Genomic DNA, 16,270 nt, shown 5'->3' on the forward strand with positions numbered 1-16,270 from the left:
GAACCCAGGGATGAAATCCTAGGGAGGGCGGGCCAGGTGGCCTCGTGAAGGTGACGAGGAGCCAAGACAGGTCAGAGGGACGCAAGACCTGAGGTTGCCACAGGGAGGCCGGCCTGAGCAGGCTGTCACCCACCTCACAGTGTCCCCATAGCTGGCGTCAGTGCCAAGGAGCCCCGGCCTCCAGCACAGGGGTTGAGGATGGAGGGGTGGGGGCAGGAGGGGAGGCTGGAGAGCTGGGGCCCAGCTCAAGCCCACTACGCTGGTATCGGGCCCGGGAAGCCAGTGCTGGTGGCTGTGGCTGTGCCCTGGTGGCCTTGGCTCGTGGACACCCCTGTCCGGCCTCACTGGTCTGTCCCTCCTCCAAGTGTCTGTCCCAAGTTCCCTCTTCTCTCAAGGGCCCTGATCATTGGTTTAGGGACCCTCCTAATCCAGAATGACTCGCCCAAAACTGATTGTATCTGCAGAGGTCCTGTTTCCAAGTAGGGCTCCCTTCTGGCTTCTGGGGGGACACACAAATTCCAGGGGGACACTGCACAAGCACAAGCGGCGTACACCCGATTCACGGCTGGGCACGCTGCACGCCTCCCTACAGCCTTGGCACCCCAGAGCCCGGGCCAGTTCCCTGAGCTGTGGCTCACCTCCCCGCCCGTCCCACCTGGCCCCCGGTGTCCAGGGCCATCAGGATCCCGCGATGTGGTCACTTAACGAACGTTTTACCAGGTACCATCTCAAGCACTGGAGAGACAAATACACTTCTGAGTAGCTGGACAGAGGTTCTGTGGGGCCTGGCACCTGAAGCGCTTTGGGGGCCTCTTAAGCCCAGCAACTTGGAAGGTCAGCCTTGGCGACCCAGGCTCTGAATAAAGTAAAAAGGGCTGTGCGGAGGCAGCGGGAGAGGAGTCCCTGAGCACGCGCGAGGCTGCAGTTCAAGCCCTGGTGCCGCAGAAACAGCAAGCCCAGATTTGAGAAAGGCCACCTTCCAACGCGGGGCGGCCTTGGAGACACCCACTGTCCCTGTCCTCAGTTCCCCAGCTCGGAGCCCACACCTGCCAGCAAGGGGCAAGGACCTGAAAACAAGCTTCGCTGCTCCAGGTAAACCCGCCTCTGGTCGGTGTCGCCAGATCCCGGGGGACCCATGGGAGGGGGCCTCTCCCCCACACCATCGCCTCCGCCCCCCTGGAGACGGCCCTGGGGAGCAGGCCCAGCGCCCGCGGTCAGCTTCTCGGTGCTGCAGGCTCGCCCTGTTGGCTGGAGCTCCCTCCCACTTCCGCCCAGTGGCGTCCAGCGGAGGCTGCAGGCCGAGGTCTCTCCTCCGGCTGAAGGGCGTTCGCGTTGCCAGTTTCTGGCTGCCGTGAATCAGCGGCTGCCAGCCTGGCACAAGCGTTTTGGCAGGCACGTCTTCCTCTGGGGAAGAGGTAAACACTCAGGAGAAATGCTGGGTCGCAAGAAAGATGCCTGACCTTACTGGAAACGAAGTTCCCTAACGTGGCTTCACACCTGGCCTCACCACCCGTGGTCTCTGGTTGCTGCGGACTCTGTCATCCTGGGGGCATGGACTAATCTACCGAGTGTGGACTGTGTCCTCCTCGGTTTCGCTTTTCCCTGACGACAATCGGCACGCAGCCCCTTCTTGGCTCACTGGCCATTCCCTTCCTTCGCAAAGTGCCCATTTTAACTGGGCTGTCTTCTCCAGTTCCCAGAGTTACGGGTGCTGGGTTGGATGAGAGACTGCAGTCTCTCCCCAGTCTGCTGGCTTGTCTCCTCGTGGAGGGTTCAGGGACAAGAACCAGTTAGGTTCTTCAAGGGTCACTCCAGCCTAGCTTAGCGTGCAGAGTGGAGGGATGCCAGGGAGACAAGTTTAGGGACTTTGGCAATGGCCAGGTAAGAAAGGACATTGCCTCTGACCAGGCAGCAGGGTGGACACTGTGAAGTCAGATATATCTGAAGGTACCCGAGAGGATCTGCTGATGGACTGGACTTAAGTCACCAGAAGAAGGGAGTGTGTCTGCTGAGATGCAGACCGAGAAGCAGGTTTGGAAGAAAAGCTAGGGAGGAGCCTGGCCCTGGACAGCAGACGCGTGAGAGGACGCTCAGCTGAGGTTGTTCGTAGTTGGACGGATGAACCTGGAGCTGGTCCATGTATAAAACGAGGATCATCTAAACACATCTAAACCATGTAAAGTCATCGTCAGCAAGATGAGATGACGGAGCGTGTGTGGGTACGGAGGTGCCCGAGGCTGGAGAGAGGGTAGCAGCCGGGGAGGTGAGGCCCGGGCGTGTCTGGAGGCCACATGCAGATGGCAGCCCAAGCAGGAGATGTGACACCTGTCCAGATGGCTAAGCAGGAGAGAGCTGAGGAAGGAGCACCAGAGGTGTCCCAGGGCACTGGTTACTTGTCAGACACCCTGAATCGAATGGACCACCATTAAAAGGGAGCGTTTCCAGGAAGCTGAGGGTGGCTGCTCAGGCACTGGGGGGGTGTGGGGGGGGGAAGGACTGAGTTTCTAACATGTGACTTTCCCATGGTGACATGAACTAGATTCAGGTTCTCAGAGGGTCCCCGGCTTGGCTCAGCATGGAAGGTCCGGGAGGCAAGGAAGTCGAGAACGCCCGGCTCTGCCAGCAGCTTCCAAACTTTATTAGAAGGCTGTTTTAAATGACAACTTCCAATTCTTCAATCTGCTTTTTGACAAATTCCAGTTATAACTACATATATTTATACATAACAATTTTTGCATTGATCTTTGCATCCTACTTAAATTGTCCTCACCAGGCAGTTCTGGGCGAATGGAGGTGCTGACCACATGCCCAAGCAAGGGCAGCGAGGCTGCGAGGGAGGGCCCACTTTGGGATGGGGTGGGGAAACGGCCACCCTGTCCTCCAGCCCTGTCCCCTCATCACAAACCCTGTCACTCGAAAAGGGTGAAATAAAGACTCCCCCCGCCCAGGCGGGACTGGGACTCCCACCCTGCCCCTCCAGGCCCCGGCCTCAGCCTCCGGGGGGCAAGCCCGCACCAAGGGGTGCATCTCCAAGGCCGCTCCTCCCTCTTGCCTTCCTGCCTCGTCTGAGAGGAACTTCTTTGGACAGACAGGCGCTGGTGTGGGCACGGGGAAGGGTCACTGCTGCGGTGCCCCCTTCTCCTCTCCCCACCCCCACCAGGCAGAGATGAAAGGTACAATCAACCAGGAACATAAATATGAATAAAAAATGAACTTGAAAATGACAAGCTATTAAACAAATCTATAAAAATAGGACATAACTCTGTTCAAATAAATACAAAATAAATAGGCTCGAAGCAGTGTGCTGTGTCGCTTCAGTGGAATGTGAGCTGGTCCCACCTCACCCAGCGGGACTGCCGGGAATCCCAGGGGCGTCAGCAGAACTCAGTGCCGCCCAGCCACCTGCACCCCATCTTCCTCGGGGAGCAAGGACCACACGCACCCCTCCTCCAGCCTGCCTTTCCAAGACCCTTCCCCAGCAGCACAGGCCCACGGCCTTCCGCACTGTCCCTCAGCAGGGCAGACAGGCCCTAACACACGAGCTGCACTGCCCTCGTGCCACAGAGTGCGGAGGACGAGCTTGGCTCTGAGCTGGGGCCAGTCCAGACAGTCTGGGGCCAGCTCAGAGCACAAGACCCAGGCCCAGAAGCCCCTGGGGCCCCAGGCCCAGCACGCGCTCCCTCAGACACACTCCAGCCCGGCAGCTGAAGCCCAGCGCACGCGCGGGTGCCCTGAGGTGAGCTCAGAAAGGCCAGCGCACAGCAGGACCTCGCCTGCCCCGAGCCTTGTGCTGACACAGCAGGTCGGAGGCAGGCAGTCCCCGCTCGTGGCCGGGAGGGGGCTGCTGGCCCTACTCCTACCACAGCAAATCAGGGGAGGGAAGCAAGGTGGGCACAGGACGCTCAGTGGGCCGGCTGCGGGGACGAGATGGAAGAGCAAAGCTGTCTCCAAGCTCGCTGCGTGGCAGGCGCTGCAGGACACGTCCTGTGCCCAGGTGCATGTGCCCAGTCCTGCTGACCCCTGGACCCTAAGGAAGCCCAGGGGCCCTTCCCGGAATGGACAGGAGGGTCTGCAGGTCAGCAGGACCAGCTGAGGCCTGTCAGCCGCCCGCCCCTCCCTGCGTGCAGCCAGGCTTCGCAGCGTGGCTCAAGTCAGCTTAGTGTTGTCGGCACATTCACAGAATGAGATGGCTGGACACCCTGGCTGCAGCCTGGGTCCGCGAGTCCGCCGCCCTCCGGTCACCGTGACTGCACACCCAGAGTGATCTTGAGGTTCTCGTACACCACGTAGCTGATGCTCACGGCTGGAATCACCTTCATAAAGTTGGGGGCCAGTCCCCGATACAGCCCAAAGGCCCCCTCGGTCCTCAGGATCTGTCTGAAGAGGCTGCTCATGGTCACCTCGGGCGCGCCCTCCATGGAGGCTGCAGGAGAGAGGCCACCAGTCAGGTGTCTTCTGTTGGACCCCCCACCTGCCTGGGAGACAGGAACTGGTCTGGGACTGGGCTTACCTTGGGCCTGCATCCGAGTCCTAACCAGGGCCAGCGGGTAGCTGGCCAGCTGGCCACAGGTGCTGGATATGGTGCCACAGGCCAGGAGCACAAACACGCCGGGGTCTGCGCTGCTCACTGCGTAGCGCTGCAGCCAGGCGTTCTTAAGCGTCTGTGGGAGGAGGAATGGGGGTGAGCGCAGGGAGATCTGGGGTGGACGAGACTGTGGCAGTCACTGCACCCACGCTGGAGGTGGGATCCGCAAGGCTGCTGTAAGCGGACTGTGTCACCTGGGCCTTGCTGAGCTCCTGCCAGCCTGACCCTGTTCACTGGGCATGCTGGCTGGGGCAGAGGAGGAACGAGGTAGAGGGAGACCCTTTCCCTACACCCAGCGCCCAGCTTCAGTGCTCGGAGTCTGTGGGGCCTGTGAGCCCCTGAGGCACAGCAGCCGGCAGGGTAACAGGAGACCCTTGCAGTAAACAGATGGCACGGTCTCCCGTCTGAACCCACCTGGTGGTCCACCAGGGAGACAGCAGGGGAGGGCAGGGGTAGGAGGTAGGGCCGAATCCTCCCCTGCCGCTGGGGCCTCACCTCATAGACAGCCAGGTCGATGCCTGCATAGGGGATGATCCCCAGCATGTTGGGGACGTAGCCTTTGTAGAAGGCAGCGACTCCCTCTCTGGCCAGGATCCTCCTGGCACAGTCCAGCATGCCCGAGTACTGGCCCGTCTTCCTCAGGGCCATCCGGGTCTTCAGAACCTGCAACAGGAGTGGTGGGGGTGTGAGCACGGCCGCTGCGCCCCCACCATGTGCGCCACAACACGCCCCTGCCAGGCGCCTCCTACCTCCATCGGGTAGATGCTGCTCTGGGCGATGGCGCCCGCCAAGGAACCCGCCACAAGCCGCTCGTGGATTCTCAGCGTTTCCTGGTCACTACCAACAAGTCGCTTGATCTAGAACAGAGAGTACACAAACCCATGCACCCAGAGAGCACAGCACCTGCTGCACCCCAGCCCTTCCCCACAGAGCTGTTCAGACATGCCTGAGAGCGGTGACCCCGACCCATTTTATGCCGCCCAGAAATGGAAGAAACTGGCCCAAAGTGAACTGGCAGTGGAGCCAGAGTCAGGCCCAGACCTCGTGCCTCCCCCTGCTGTCCCTCGGGGGCCATGACTGGCCCCAGGTGCACGGACCTCAGACCAGGGAGGCTCCCTCCCTCCGCAGCTGCTGACCGCCCACTCTGCTCACAGATCCTGGCCCTTACCTGCTCGTACGCCATGAATTTGATAGCCGACTCAGGGGCAATTTTGAGGACATTGATGCCGTTGCCCCGCCAGAGTGACTTGGCCCCTCCCTCTCGGATCATCTGCGAGAATCCACCCACGATGCACATGTTGTTGCTGCGGGAGGCGTGGACCTGAGAGGGGAACGAGGGGTCAGGGGACCTTGGCGGAGCTCGTGGGCTGCCCATCTACCTGGCAGAAGCCTCTTCCCCACCAGGTCTCTGAAGACCAGCTTGGTATCACAAGGATCAAGAGTGACTAACTCTGACTTAAGATTCCACTAAATTTCACACCTTCACAAGGACTATTTTTTTTTTGTGCAGTGGTGCTGAGGATGGAACCAGGCAAGAGCTCCACCACTGAGCCACATCCCCACCCACAAGGACTACTTTTTTTAAATTAAAAACAAACGATAAAATCCCATGGAGTTTTTGTTCATGAAAAATGTTCAAACATAAGTATCTAAAAGCAGCTCAGGATGAGCTTCCATCCATCAAGCTCTGCCCACTCCCGTGGGGCTCCTGGTCCTTCCTGGGTGCTGCTGCATTTTGCGAAGGCTGCTTTAATCTCTAGACAGCCCTGGAAATTCTGTTAAACTCACGAGCCAACTGTTCAAGCCTGTATCCTCACTGGGGTCCTGGGAGGAGAGTGGTGTGTCAAGGGCACAGGGCTGGGAGGGAGGGGGCTGGCGGTGCGCCCAGGGCTAGAGATCCTCTTCCTGGATCCCTCCAGTCCCCGTGCTTCCAGAGGACACAGGGGATCCCAGTTAGCCATCTGCACACAGGGGGCTCAGGAGGCCGAGGGGGAGGGAAGGAGGTGTCCTTTCTGAGAGGGCTCCAGGCACAGACAGACACAAGCAAGCGGCAGAGGATGATCAGCTGCTGTTCAGACAGACAGCAAAGTCCACAGAGCGTCCCCACGTGGGTTGTTTCACAATCCACCCTGACATCAGCGAGCTTATCTCTGCCCTGTGGACGTGGAGCTGCGCGCCCAGCCAAGGTAAGGTGCTGCTTCCAACTGGTACCTGGGTCAGGTGAGGATCTGCTCACCCTTCCCCCATGGACCTGCTTAAGGAAATCGGCTCCTGCCACCCAGGCGTCACTAGCCTCACTGGTCCTCATTAAGCTGCTGTAAAGTGATGCCTGGCTTAAGGGCTGCAGATAAAATTAGAACAGCTCTGCACAAAAGGTCACCTAGTTCTGGATCTGTGGGTACCCAGCCTAAGCAGTAATTCCAATCTGATTTATTATTGGGCCACAGCAGGGATCCAGCCAGGGGAAGGGGAAACTCAGCAACCAACAAACCCCAGGGTGAAGAATCAGGCATGTCGGCCACTTTCCTGCTCACCTGCATGAGCACCTTGAGTCTGTCCAGGGGGGCTGTGCAGGTTCTGGAAACAGCCCCCGCCCCGCCTCCTGCCACCAGGTGCCTCCACCACATCCCAGTCTGCCTCTCCTCCACGGTGAACTCATCGGGAACCGTCAGATTCTCACCCACATCAAAGATCTGTCAGGGAGAGCAGCAGAGATCACCAGCTTGACTCAGGACACAAACATCGTCTTCCACCCCCAAGTGGCTACAGGGCAGGGGACGACACGGGGTGAGAATGCAGGGCCCCGGGTGGGAAGCACACCAGGGCTCTTCCCTTTGCTAAGTGAACTGGCGAAGCTCTTGGCTCACCCGGGGCTCCTGGGGGCTCAGGTGGAGAACTGAGGCATGCACAGCTCGCAGGGACCAGTTGCACAAGCTTTGGACAGTGCTTCTCAGACCCACCAGCAAGGGACTTCTGTGAGGTTCCCAGGCTGGCTGGGCTGAAAGATCCCATTGGGGTAAAAATTCTCTGAACTCTGATGTGTAACTGGATCACAGGAGCAGAACGTTATATAAGGCCTCGGCAGGCCTGCGCTGAACGCTAACTGTACTCTGGGCAGCACCTGGCTGGTTTGAGCCAGCTCTGCCTGACCGAGGGTGCAGGCCCGAGACAGGAGTTAGGTATGCTGAACTCTGAAGCCAAACTCACTTTCATCCGGCAAGACCTGTCCTGGCCCAAAGCACATCAGGGGCAGCTCAGCCAGGACCAGCAGGAGGGTCAAAGCAAGCAAGCCAAAAGGGGTCTGGTCTTGGGCAGGGGCATCAAGGCAGATCCACATTTACTTGGAACCACATTGAGGGTGTAAGGGTGGTATGCCCGCCACAGTGAGGACATGCTCATTTTGCTACAGAGAAATGACACCAAAAAATAGGGAGGCAGGGTCCATGTGAGAGCTGTGTGTCCTCCACCTTGTCACTACTCCCCACCCCACCCCAGGAGAAAGGATCACACGGCTTTGGGAGAGCAAGGAGTATCAGGGAAGGGATGTCTGAAATGGACCTTGAGGCACAGGTGTCACTTGGGGACAGAGGGCACTCTTACAAACACAACTGTGTGCCTGGGGGACAAGTGGGCTGTTCTGGGTGGCTTGGCTCTACTGGACTGGCAGTGGAGGGGACAGTTCTGCTGCTGAAGAGGAGGCACGGGGGAGACCAGCTCCAGCCCTGAGGCTGGGCAGAGGACCGTGGGGAGAGCAGAGGAAGTGCACTGGCGGGAGGGCCTCACCGTGGAGTGCTTCCAGTACAGGATGATCTCGGGGATGTTCTCCACGGGGTGCAGGAGGTGGTAGTCCCGCCACTCGTTCCAGTCGATGGTCATCGTGCCGTTTTTATCCATGCTGCAAAACAGAAGCACAGCCACCGTGTGTGACCACGCCCGTCTGCCAGCGCAATCCCACCTCCGGGCGAACTGAGGCAGGCGCAGAGCTCCGTGCCCCTGGAGAGGACTGAGGAGCTCCACACCCCACTGTGCACGACAGGGACACACTGCCCACAGCACCCCGCACCCAGCAGGCACGGAAGCCAAGGAGGGAGGCGGTCATGGGGCAACACGGATACTTACTAGGTGACAGGGCCCCAGAAATGGCCCGTGCGTATTCTGACAGACAGACAAAGGAGGAAGCAGAGGAGAGAGGAGAAACACACAGATAAGTGCTCTGAGCAGCCCTCAGTGCAGCAAGCATTCAGGCCCCAGGAGCTTGGAAAGAGAGACCCCCAGGGTGCGCCATCTGGCTTCCCAGAGCCTCTGCTCCCAGCGTGAAGAGAAATCCTCCCGGGACGAGGGCCACTCGTGGTGCGAACCCCGTCTCTTCCCGCCCAGGCACAGCACATGTTCAAGGGACGCCATCTATGATTCTTCAAAGGGGAGCTGGCCCACAACCCGGGGGAGGCGGCCTGGGACAGGGTTACTCATCCAGCCTTTGCAACCACGAGGGCCGAGCTGTCCGGCCGTGTGCAGCACCAGATTCCTACACCAGACCCGAGGCCGCCAGGCACTCACCTCTTAAGAATCTTTTCTGCCTGCTGTTCAGAGATCTTGACTCCCAGGTCCCTGAGGGACTGCATGATCTCCTGTGCATCGATTCGTCCTGTAATGACAAGGGCCGTGAGCACAGGCGGGCCGCGGAGCGGGGCTGGGGCTGGCTGGCTGGGGTCTGCGAGCTGAACTCACCATCGTTCTTCTTGTCCAAACTCTTGAACACCAGCCTTAGCTTCTTCTCATGGTCTTGGAGGTAATGGACGAACTCCTCAAAGTCCAGCTGTCCATCCAGGTCTTTGTCACCAGCTTGCACAATTTTCTAGAAGACAAAAATAAGATTTTGTGTTTTAGCTCATGCTCCAGGCTTTCCTCGTCCCTCATGGGCCCTTCCCCAGGAAGTAATTCTACTAATCTGTGAACGGAGGTCACCCAACGACCCAAGATGCCTTTGTTGACCTCCACTGCCGTCACAGCAATTTACTCACTGGTCAGAGCCACCACTTAGATCACCAAGGGCCCATCCTGCTTCCCTAACAAGCAAAGAACTCTCAGGAGGAATCCTTCAGATAGGGGCCATGGGGCCGGCCTGGGCCTGCTCCTTCCAAGCATTCTTGAGACAAGCCTGTTACACAGCCAGGGGCAACTGCTTGGCTTCCCTACAGCATGGCCCCTAGTGCTAGGCCTCAGCCCATGTTCCCTGCCAAGAGGTGGTTGGTCCTGGAATCCAAATTCCCTCACTCAGGAACTCCAAAGCTTTGCTCTTTTTACCACCCCCATTTCCACCAGTGGCAGTGGCCCAAGAACAATTTGGTGACCAGTGTGAAGGCACGGAGCAATGCCTGCTTGGCAGAAACACTGCCAGGGAACACTCTGGAGGTTGCAGAAGGCACAGGAACCAAGGGAGACTATTCTTGGGCATGGGCTCTTCATGGCACTGCCAGTCCCTGGTCTCAGGGACACCAGATGATATAACCAACCCCAGCTCTCCTAACCAGGCACTGAAAACCAGGCTAGCTCTACTTAGTGATAGTTTAATGGCTCAAGAAGCCTTTAAGAGACCCTGTTCCTTGGTTATGGGGTTCCAAAACTCTGCACCTGTCTCTGTGCTGGATGCTCAGCAACTGGAATGTCTCCACAAAAAAGCAACTCTTTCCTGGGAGCTTCCCGGTGCACGAAATTGCTAACTGCTATTGAAGCCTCTCCAGCGCTCTAGGAGGCAGGGTCTATCACTCCCCCGTGTTAGAGTAGGAGCTCGGAGAGGCACAGCAATCACATGAAGTCACACAGCCAGATTCAAGCGGGGCCTACTAGACTGCTGAGCCACCTCTCCACAGGTTAATGGCAAGAATGTGGAGGTAAACTCCAACTCAGCAACACCCCGAATCTAGGACTAAGAATCTCCTGAGAAGAGTTATGTCTCCCTGTGTCCCCGACTATCCCAATGGGAAAACCAGTCACTCCCCATAAATCAACACTGGTCTCAAAGCCTCTTGAGGTCAGCTGGGGTTCAGGGATCGATGGACCATTGGCTAGCTGGGGCTCTCACAGGAGTGCAATCGTGGTCCCCCTCAGACATCCTGAACCCCTGCCGGGCGTGACGCTGGGCACATACCCTGCCACCTGACATGATCGCTAGAGCAGTGCAAGGGCGCGGCTGGAACGGGGCAGATCGCGCTTCCTCCCGTCTGGGGTTACGCTCACTCCTGCTGACCTTGTGCTCTCAGACAAGAGTGACAGACATTCTGCATGGGTTCTGATTTCCAACAGGAACAGACCTAGAGCCTGCATGCCATTTAGGGAGGAGGGAGGTGAATGTTATGCATAGAACCTGGTCCCCAAGTTGCCTGCCACCAGAGTGACCCATGCACCTCACTCAGCTGGGTGGCCTGTGATACAGACAATTCACTTGTGCTTACTGTAGCCAATTTCAAAATATTCTCAAAGAGCTTGCCTCTACCTCAAAACTCTATCTCCTTCCTAGGACATGCCTGTCCCCGTGCTGCCATCATTAGCACTGGGGGCAGCATGAAATCTGATAAAGTTCAGGAGGCAAGCAGCCCCCTAGACTCTGCAGCTTACTCTCCTCATCATTAAGGGCTCAGGATCTTGGCTGCTGCCCTGCTCCTTAGGGGCATCTGAGGGTCTACAGGGCATGAAAGCTCCCCTCCCTACCCCTCTGCACCCAGGGCACAGTGCTGCCAGCACTAGCCCTCATGGGGCACGGGTCAGCTCTCCTTTGTGGCAAAGGCCCCAAGACATGGGCCTCCAAAGAAAAGCCTCTCGGCCTCTCCTCTTTCTGGCCCCTACCCCAGTCCAGAGAAATAGCAGCTGGCCGGCGCCAGGCCTCTCCCCAGCTCAGTCAAAGGGCCTCCCTGGAATTCCAGACTTCCTTGGAAGTCAAGAGAAAACCAGCCACTCCAGCGGTGTGGACCTTCTGGCCACAGCCACATGACATCCGAACAAACTCCAGCATTTCATTCTTTCCGGAAGGCAGGGCGGGGACAGTTCAGCCACCCAGCCTCTAAAGCAGCTCACCCATTCACTCCACAAACCCCGCTGCCTCCTGCCACACAGACCTGCTTCCACTGGCGGTAGGTGGAGAACTCTTGTGAGGGAATAAAGACGCTGAGTTTGAAGATGGACTTCAGCTCTGCAGGAAGTCCCTTGGACTCAAAGTACTGGAACTCAGTCTGGGCCTCCCCGATGAGTGGCACATACAGGCACAGGCAGAGCATGCTGATGACAGGGGGCTCAGCTGCCACTAGAGCAAGTGCTGGCAGCGTCCAGAATGGGGAATGCTGCCGTCCCAGGAAACTCGCACAAGATATGCCGGTGCTCGGCTATCATTGGCTGCTCAAGCCCTGCCCTTTTACTTAATTGAAAAAAATCCACCCACTCGAGGTTCAGCCGCAGCCAATGAGCACAGGCCCGTGACAGCGGCATCAGGTTGCTCAAGAGCAGAGGAGCAAAGATCGGGACTGACGTCACCACTCCCTGCATTAACTCCTGGAGAGGAGGACCCTGCCCAAACAAACCTTCACCCCCCATCGCTCCCAGGAACAAACAGGCTACAGCCTCTCATACAAGGTCCCCAAATGCGTCACACTATGCAACTTTTTCTCCCCTTGGTAAATCATTCCCATCAGAAAATAAGTACACATAGAAACATAATCGATACCTGCAGGGGCTACTGTAGCTTCTGGACAGGTTCCCCAGCCGCCCTGGAACATGAACCCTCCTTGAGCCCACTCATACCAAGGGGCAGGGGGCACCACCTGGCTAGCCAAGCACCTGCCTTGGGTTCTGGTTGATTTCTGCTTGGAGCACCCCCAGCCCTAGCCAGCCCACGTGCATCTAACCTGACAACTCTCCCAGGCTATCTGCAATGTGAGCACTCAGAAATAAACCCAAGCACCTGCAGGTTTTTTCGGGGGTGCCAGAAGCACCAAGGAGCTGATGTGATGGAACTGGGAAAGGAAAACACTGCAGACTCAAGGTCTCTGCTGAGTGACTTCCCAGGAACATGACACCAAGGTACTACAGGACCCACAGTCTTCAGTGCTCATGTCCGCTCAACACTGGCAAGCTTGGTATGGCTGTAACTTTCAGGCCCAGAACTTTGCTGTTCAATATGCAGGCTTTCCAAATGCAAATATATTAAATAAAATGGAATTAAAAACTCAGTTCCTCAGTGTCCACACTACAAGGGCTAGATAGTCACTTGTGTGGTCATAGGGCATTTCTAGTATCAAAGAAACTTCCACCAGGCCACCTGGATTTAGAAAGACCCTTTCAGCCAGGGAAACAAACAGCTCAGGTCCTGGAAAGACCCGATCATGGAAGATGATCTCTCTAGGCCAGCTTCCCCTCTCCACTCTGTTCCTTCCCGGCAGATCTGTGGTGCGGAGGAAGAGACGGTGTCACCAGGATGAGAACAAGATTGTTCCCACCCTCATTCCTTCTACAGCGCACCACTTCCTAATATAGACCGAATCTTCGCACGCCCAGAATGTATAAAAATGGATAGCTATCATCTGGGGATCAGTGAAATTAAAAGGACTTCTCAACTCACTGCAAAACTTTCCGTTAAGAACCCGGCTCAGGGCAGAGCACTTGCCTAGCATGTGGCAGGTCCTGGGTTCCATCTCTAGCATCACCCAAACAAAAACAAAAGAGAACCTGTGAGGATTCTAGAATGAGATGCTGATGCGCAGAAGCAGGCCTTAGGCTGCACGGGGACCATCTGATTATTCAGGCAGATTCCTGCTCAACCTCCACTAAAGCTACGACACTCAGGTGGCACTTAAGCTGCTTGGTGCAGAATGTTCTGCTCTGGAGCTGTTGAACACACTTCTTCTCTCTTCAGCTGGGGTCCTTGAAGATCGAAGGCTACTGCTTCACTTCGTGTCTATCTGCCTGGCTCTGCCTGTGCCCGGATCCCATGAGGGGCTTCACTGACAGCTCCTGAATGGAGGCACCAGGTTCAGTGGCCTCTAAGGCCCCAAGAAACACACGGCCACTCACCTTGAAGACCTGTTTTTCTGGGCATCTGAACTACACCAGGTGTTATTATTTATTTCAAAGGAGGTTCACATTTATAAATAAATAAAAGAGCTGGATCTTAAAATGCTGGTCTTCCTTTGTTAAATTATTCATGTTCACATCTTAATGAAGACAGGTTACACAATCAATTGAAGTATCTCATTTTAGACTATCCCAATATAAAAGAGAAATTATTAGGGCTGGGAATGTGACTCAGTGGTAGAGTGCTTGCCTAGCATGCACAAGGTGCAGGGTGTTACCAATTAAAAAGGAAAAAAAGCAAATATTTTGACTCAACTGAGCAATTAAGTTAAACCATTTCCCAATAAAGTGTATTTTTCAAATAATTTTAATAAGTAGAACTGTGCCATTGAGGTTTATGACGTGTAAAATAAATCTGAGAAGATATTTAAAAATAATACTAAATAAAAGAGCCTGTGATTTATATTTTAAGGCAATTATTAAAGTAAATCAAATAAGAGCAACTGTTCTCTAGAAAAGAACGGAAGATGGTGCCATGGTGCACACCTGTAATCCCAGAGACTTGGGAAGCTCAGGCAGGAGAATCCCAAATTTGAGGACGGCTTAAGCAACACACTAAGACCCTGTCTCAAAAAAGGGGGTGGCGGTGGAGCTGGGGATGTAACTTAATGGTAAAGGCCCAACGGGTGCAAGCCTCAGTATCCAGAAAAAGAATCTCCATTATAACAAAGTTCATTACTCTGCACAAACTAGCTGTTTCAGGGGACCAGGAAAAGGTTTCTGAAAAGTTCTGCATGTGCCTCTCGACATGTCCTTTTTACAATGCTAACATCGATTCCACCCCAACATGAGCTTTCATTTTGCCATCCTGGGCTCACATCCAGGGGCTCAAGCATTGGAGGTGAGCGCTCTACCCTGAGCCACACCCCCACCCTGGCTTACTTACTTAAACTCCATCCTACTGAGTTTCACAGGTAATTCAGAATTTCATCTTCACACAAAAACTGGGGATTCTTCCCAAATGAGCCAATGTCCAGCTGCCTAGTGTCCAAGACAATAGCTCTACCCCTAGATTTGTAGACTGTGAGGCCCAGAGGGGATCTGGGGTCATTCCCTTAGTCTCCTGAATTGAGCAAACAGGCCTGGAGAGATGACCTGATTTGCCCAAGTACCCAAGCCTGTCGGTGGCAGGGCTGAGGCTGGCAGACAGGGCCAGGCTCCTGTTACAACATCCACTAAAAACATCCCAAACCGATACTGCCAAAAGGAGATTTCAGAGTTCAGTTACCTGATACTGAGGCTCAGGTAAGCAACACCTCATACTGAAAGGTGGCAGGTATGTGGGAAAGGTGGACCTGGGCAAGGTTAGTCTTAGCTAGAAACGAGAAGAACCATCTCTGGCACAGCTGTGGACACACTGAGAGCAGCACAAGGAGGAAGTAGAACGGCAGGCTCACATCCCCTCTTTCCACCGCAACGCGGCTCATGATTCTCAGATCTGGGCACGGCATATAATTCTTCTCTGCTCCCTTATTCTAATTTTGTGACCCAGGTCTCCCGTAAGATGTCCATTCCTATGCCTAGGATTTGGAGGCAGTGACAGCAATGCTAGATCCCTTAGAATTTGGTGGCACCTGAATTAATTTAATCTGTAGAAGAGAAGTTCCTCTTATCAAATCCATCAAGGACACCTAACCAGCTTTATTGGTCCTACAATTGCATGGCCCAAACAAACAAACAAACAAAGAGAGAGAGAGAAAAGAAAAGAAAAAATCCAAATAGGTACTTCCTGTAAGAGCCAGAACACAATGAGTAAGAATAGGGCAGGCACAGGTACTTTGGGAGTGTAGCATTAGGTCAGAAAGTATCTGCCTCCTCCTCTGCAATGACTCAGACCAATCCAGAAATATTAGTATGTGAAGGAGCCTCACCAGCATCCGGTGGCTTAAGCTCCACCCACCTGCACAGCTCTTAAATCTCATTGGCTACTTCGTGGGCAGTGTCATTTGCTGATCAGGTTGTCATGACAGCCCAGTATAGCTGGTTTCCAATGAAACCTGCCTACACTTGGCAATTACACACAATGAACAAAATTCTCTGAGCTTCAGAAGACAGCCCCTCAGGATTTGCAAGCTTGAATGTCACACGCGGGCACCTCCCACTCCAGACTAGCAGGCTAACTGTAAGACAAGGATAAAGGGGAAAACTGGAACGGTTCCTAGAGTAAGAGCTGGTAGGAACCCAACTCACAAACAGCCGCATTTACATGGGGGAAGTGAGAGCAAAACACAATAGTGCTACTGGACACTGAGGAGCCTGAAAACCAAAGAGAACTTCTTTATAATGTTTCTAGAACATTCTGGAGGCCTTTTCCTGAGGGGCCTCCAGGTCCTGCCAGGGAAGGGGCCTGGCAGGTTCCTTGGTGATCACATCTTCTATGCACATGTTCTGTGTAACTGCTCCTACTATTCAATTTACCTGCTTTCAAAGAGGTTATGCTACCCAGATGCATTTCCTCTCTGCTTCAAACCATACCGGCAGCTCCAGCTCCCTCTTGGGGCTCCCGACACGCAGTCAGTCCACCTCCCTTTGGTGGAACAAAGTCATAGAAGGAAGGTGTGGGTC

General features: G+C 55.4%; 1 protein-coding gene across 7 annotated transcripts in view; it reads right to left on the reverse strand.

The window, feature by feature from the left end:
- Positions 1 to 2,615: 2,615 nt before the first annotated feature.
- Positions 2,616 to 16,270, reverse strand: part of Slc25a25 (solute carrier family 25 member 25) — a 32,315-nt gene continuing 18,660 nt past the window's right edge. For 2 of the 7 annotated variants that reach the window (XM_047524823.1, XM_047524825.1), the window contains exons 2-11: positions 9,314 to 9,440; positions 9,143 to 9,230; positions 8,705 to 8,740; positions 8,369 to 8,480; positions 7,120 to 7,278; positions 5,754 to 5,906; positions 5,335 to 5,442; positions 5,081 to 5,248; positions 4,511 to 4,661; positions 2,616 to 4,423 (exon numbers count right to left, since the gene is read on the reverse strand). In XM_047524823.1, coding sequence (XP_047380779.1) covers positions 4,239 to 4,423; positions 4,511 to 4,661; positions 5,081 to 5,248; positions 5,335 to 5,442; positions 5,754 to 5,906; positions 7,120 to 7,278; positions 8,369 to 8,480; positions 8,705 to 8,740; positions 9,143 to 9,230; positions 9,314 to 9,440 — 1,287 coding nt within the window. In that variant the 3' untranslated portion in view covers positions 2,616 to 4,238. Of the gene's footprint in view, positions 4,424 to 4,510; positions 4,662 to 5,080; positions 5,249 to 5,334; positions 5,443 to 5,753; positions 5,907 to 7,119; positions 7,279 to 8,368; positions 8,481 to 8,704; positions 8,741 to 9,142; positions 9,231 to 9,313; positions 9,441 to 10,733; positions 10,904 to 11,697; positions 11,969 to 16,270 lie in introns of those variants that run through there. The other 5 variants (XM_047524824.1, XM_047524826.1, XM_047524830.1 and 2 more) reach the window with 4 other exon arrangements.

The sequence above is a fragment of the Sciurus carolinensis genome, chromosome 14 (assembly GCF_902686445.1).
Source record: "Sciurus carolinensis chromosome 14, mSciCar1.2, whole genome shotgun sequence".
Lineage (NCBI taxonomy): Eukaryota > Metazoa > Chordata > Mammalia > Rodentia > Sciuridae > Sciurus > Sciurus carolinensis.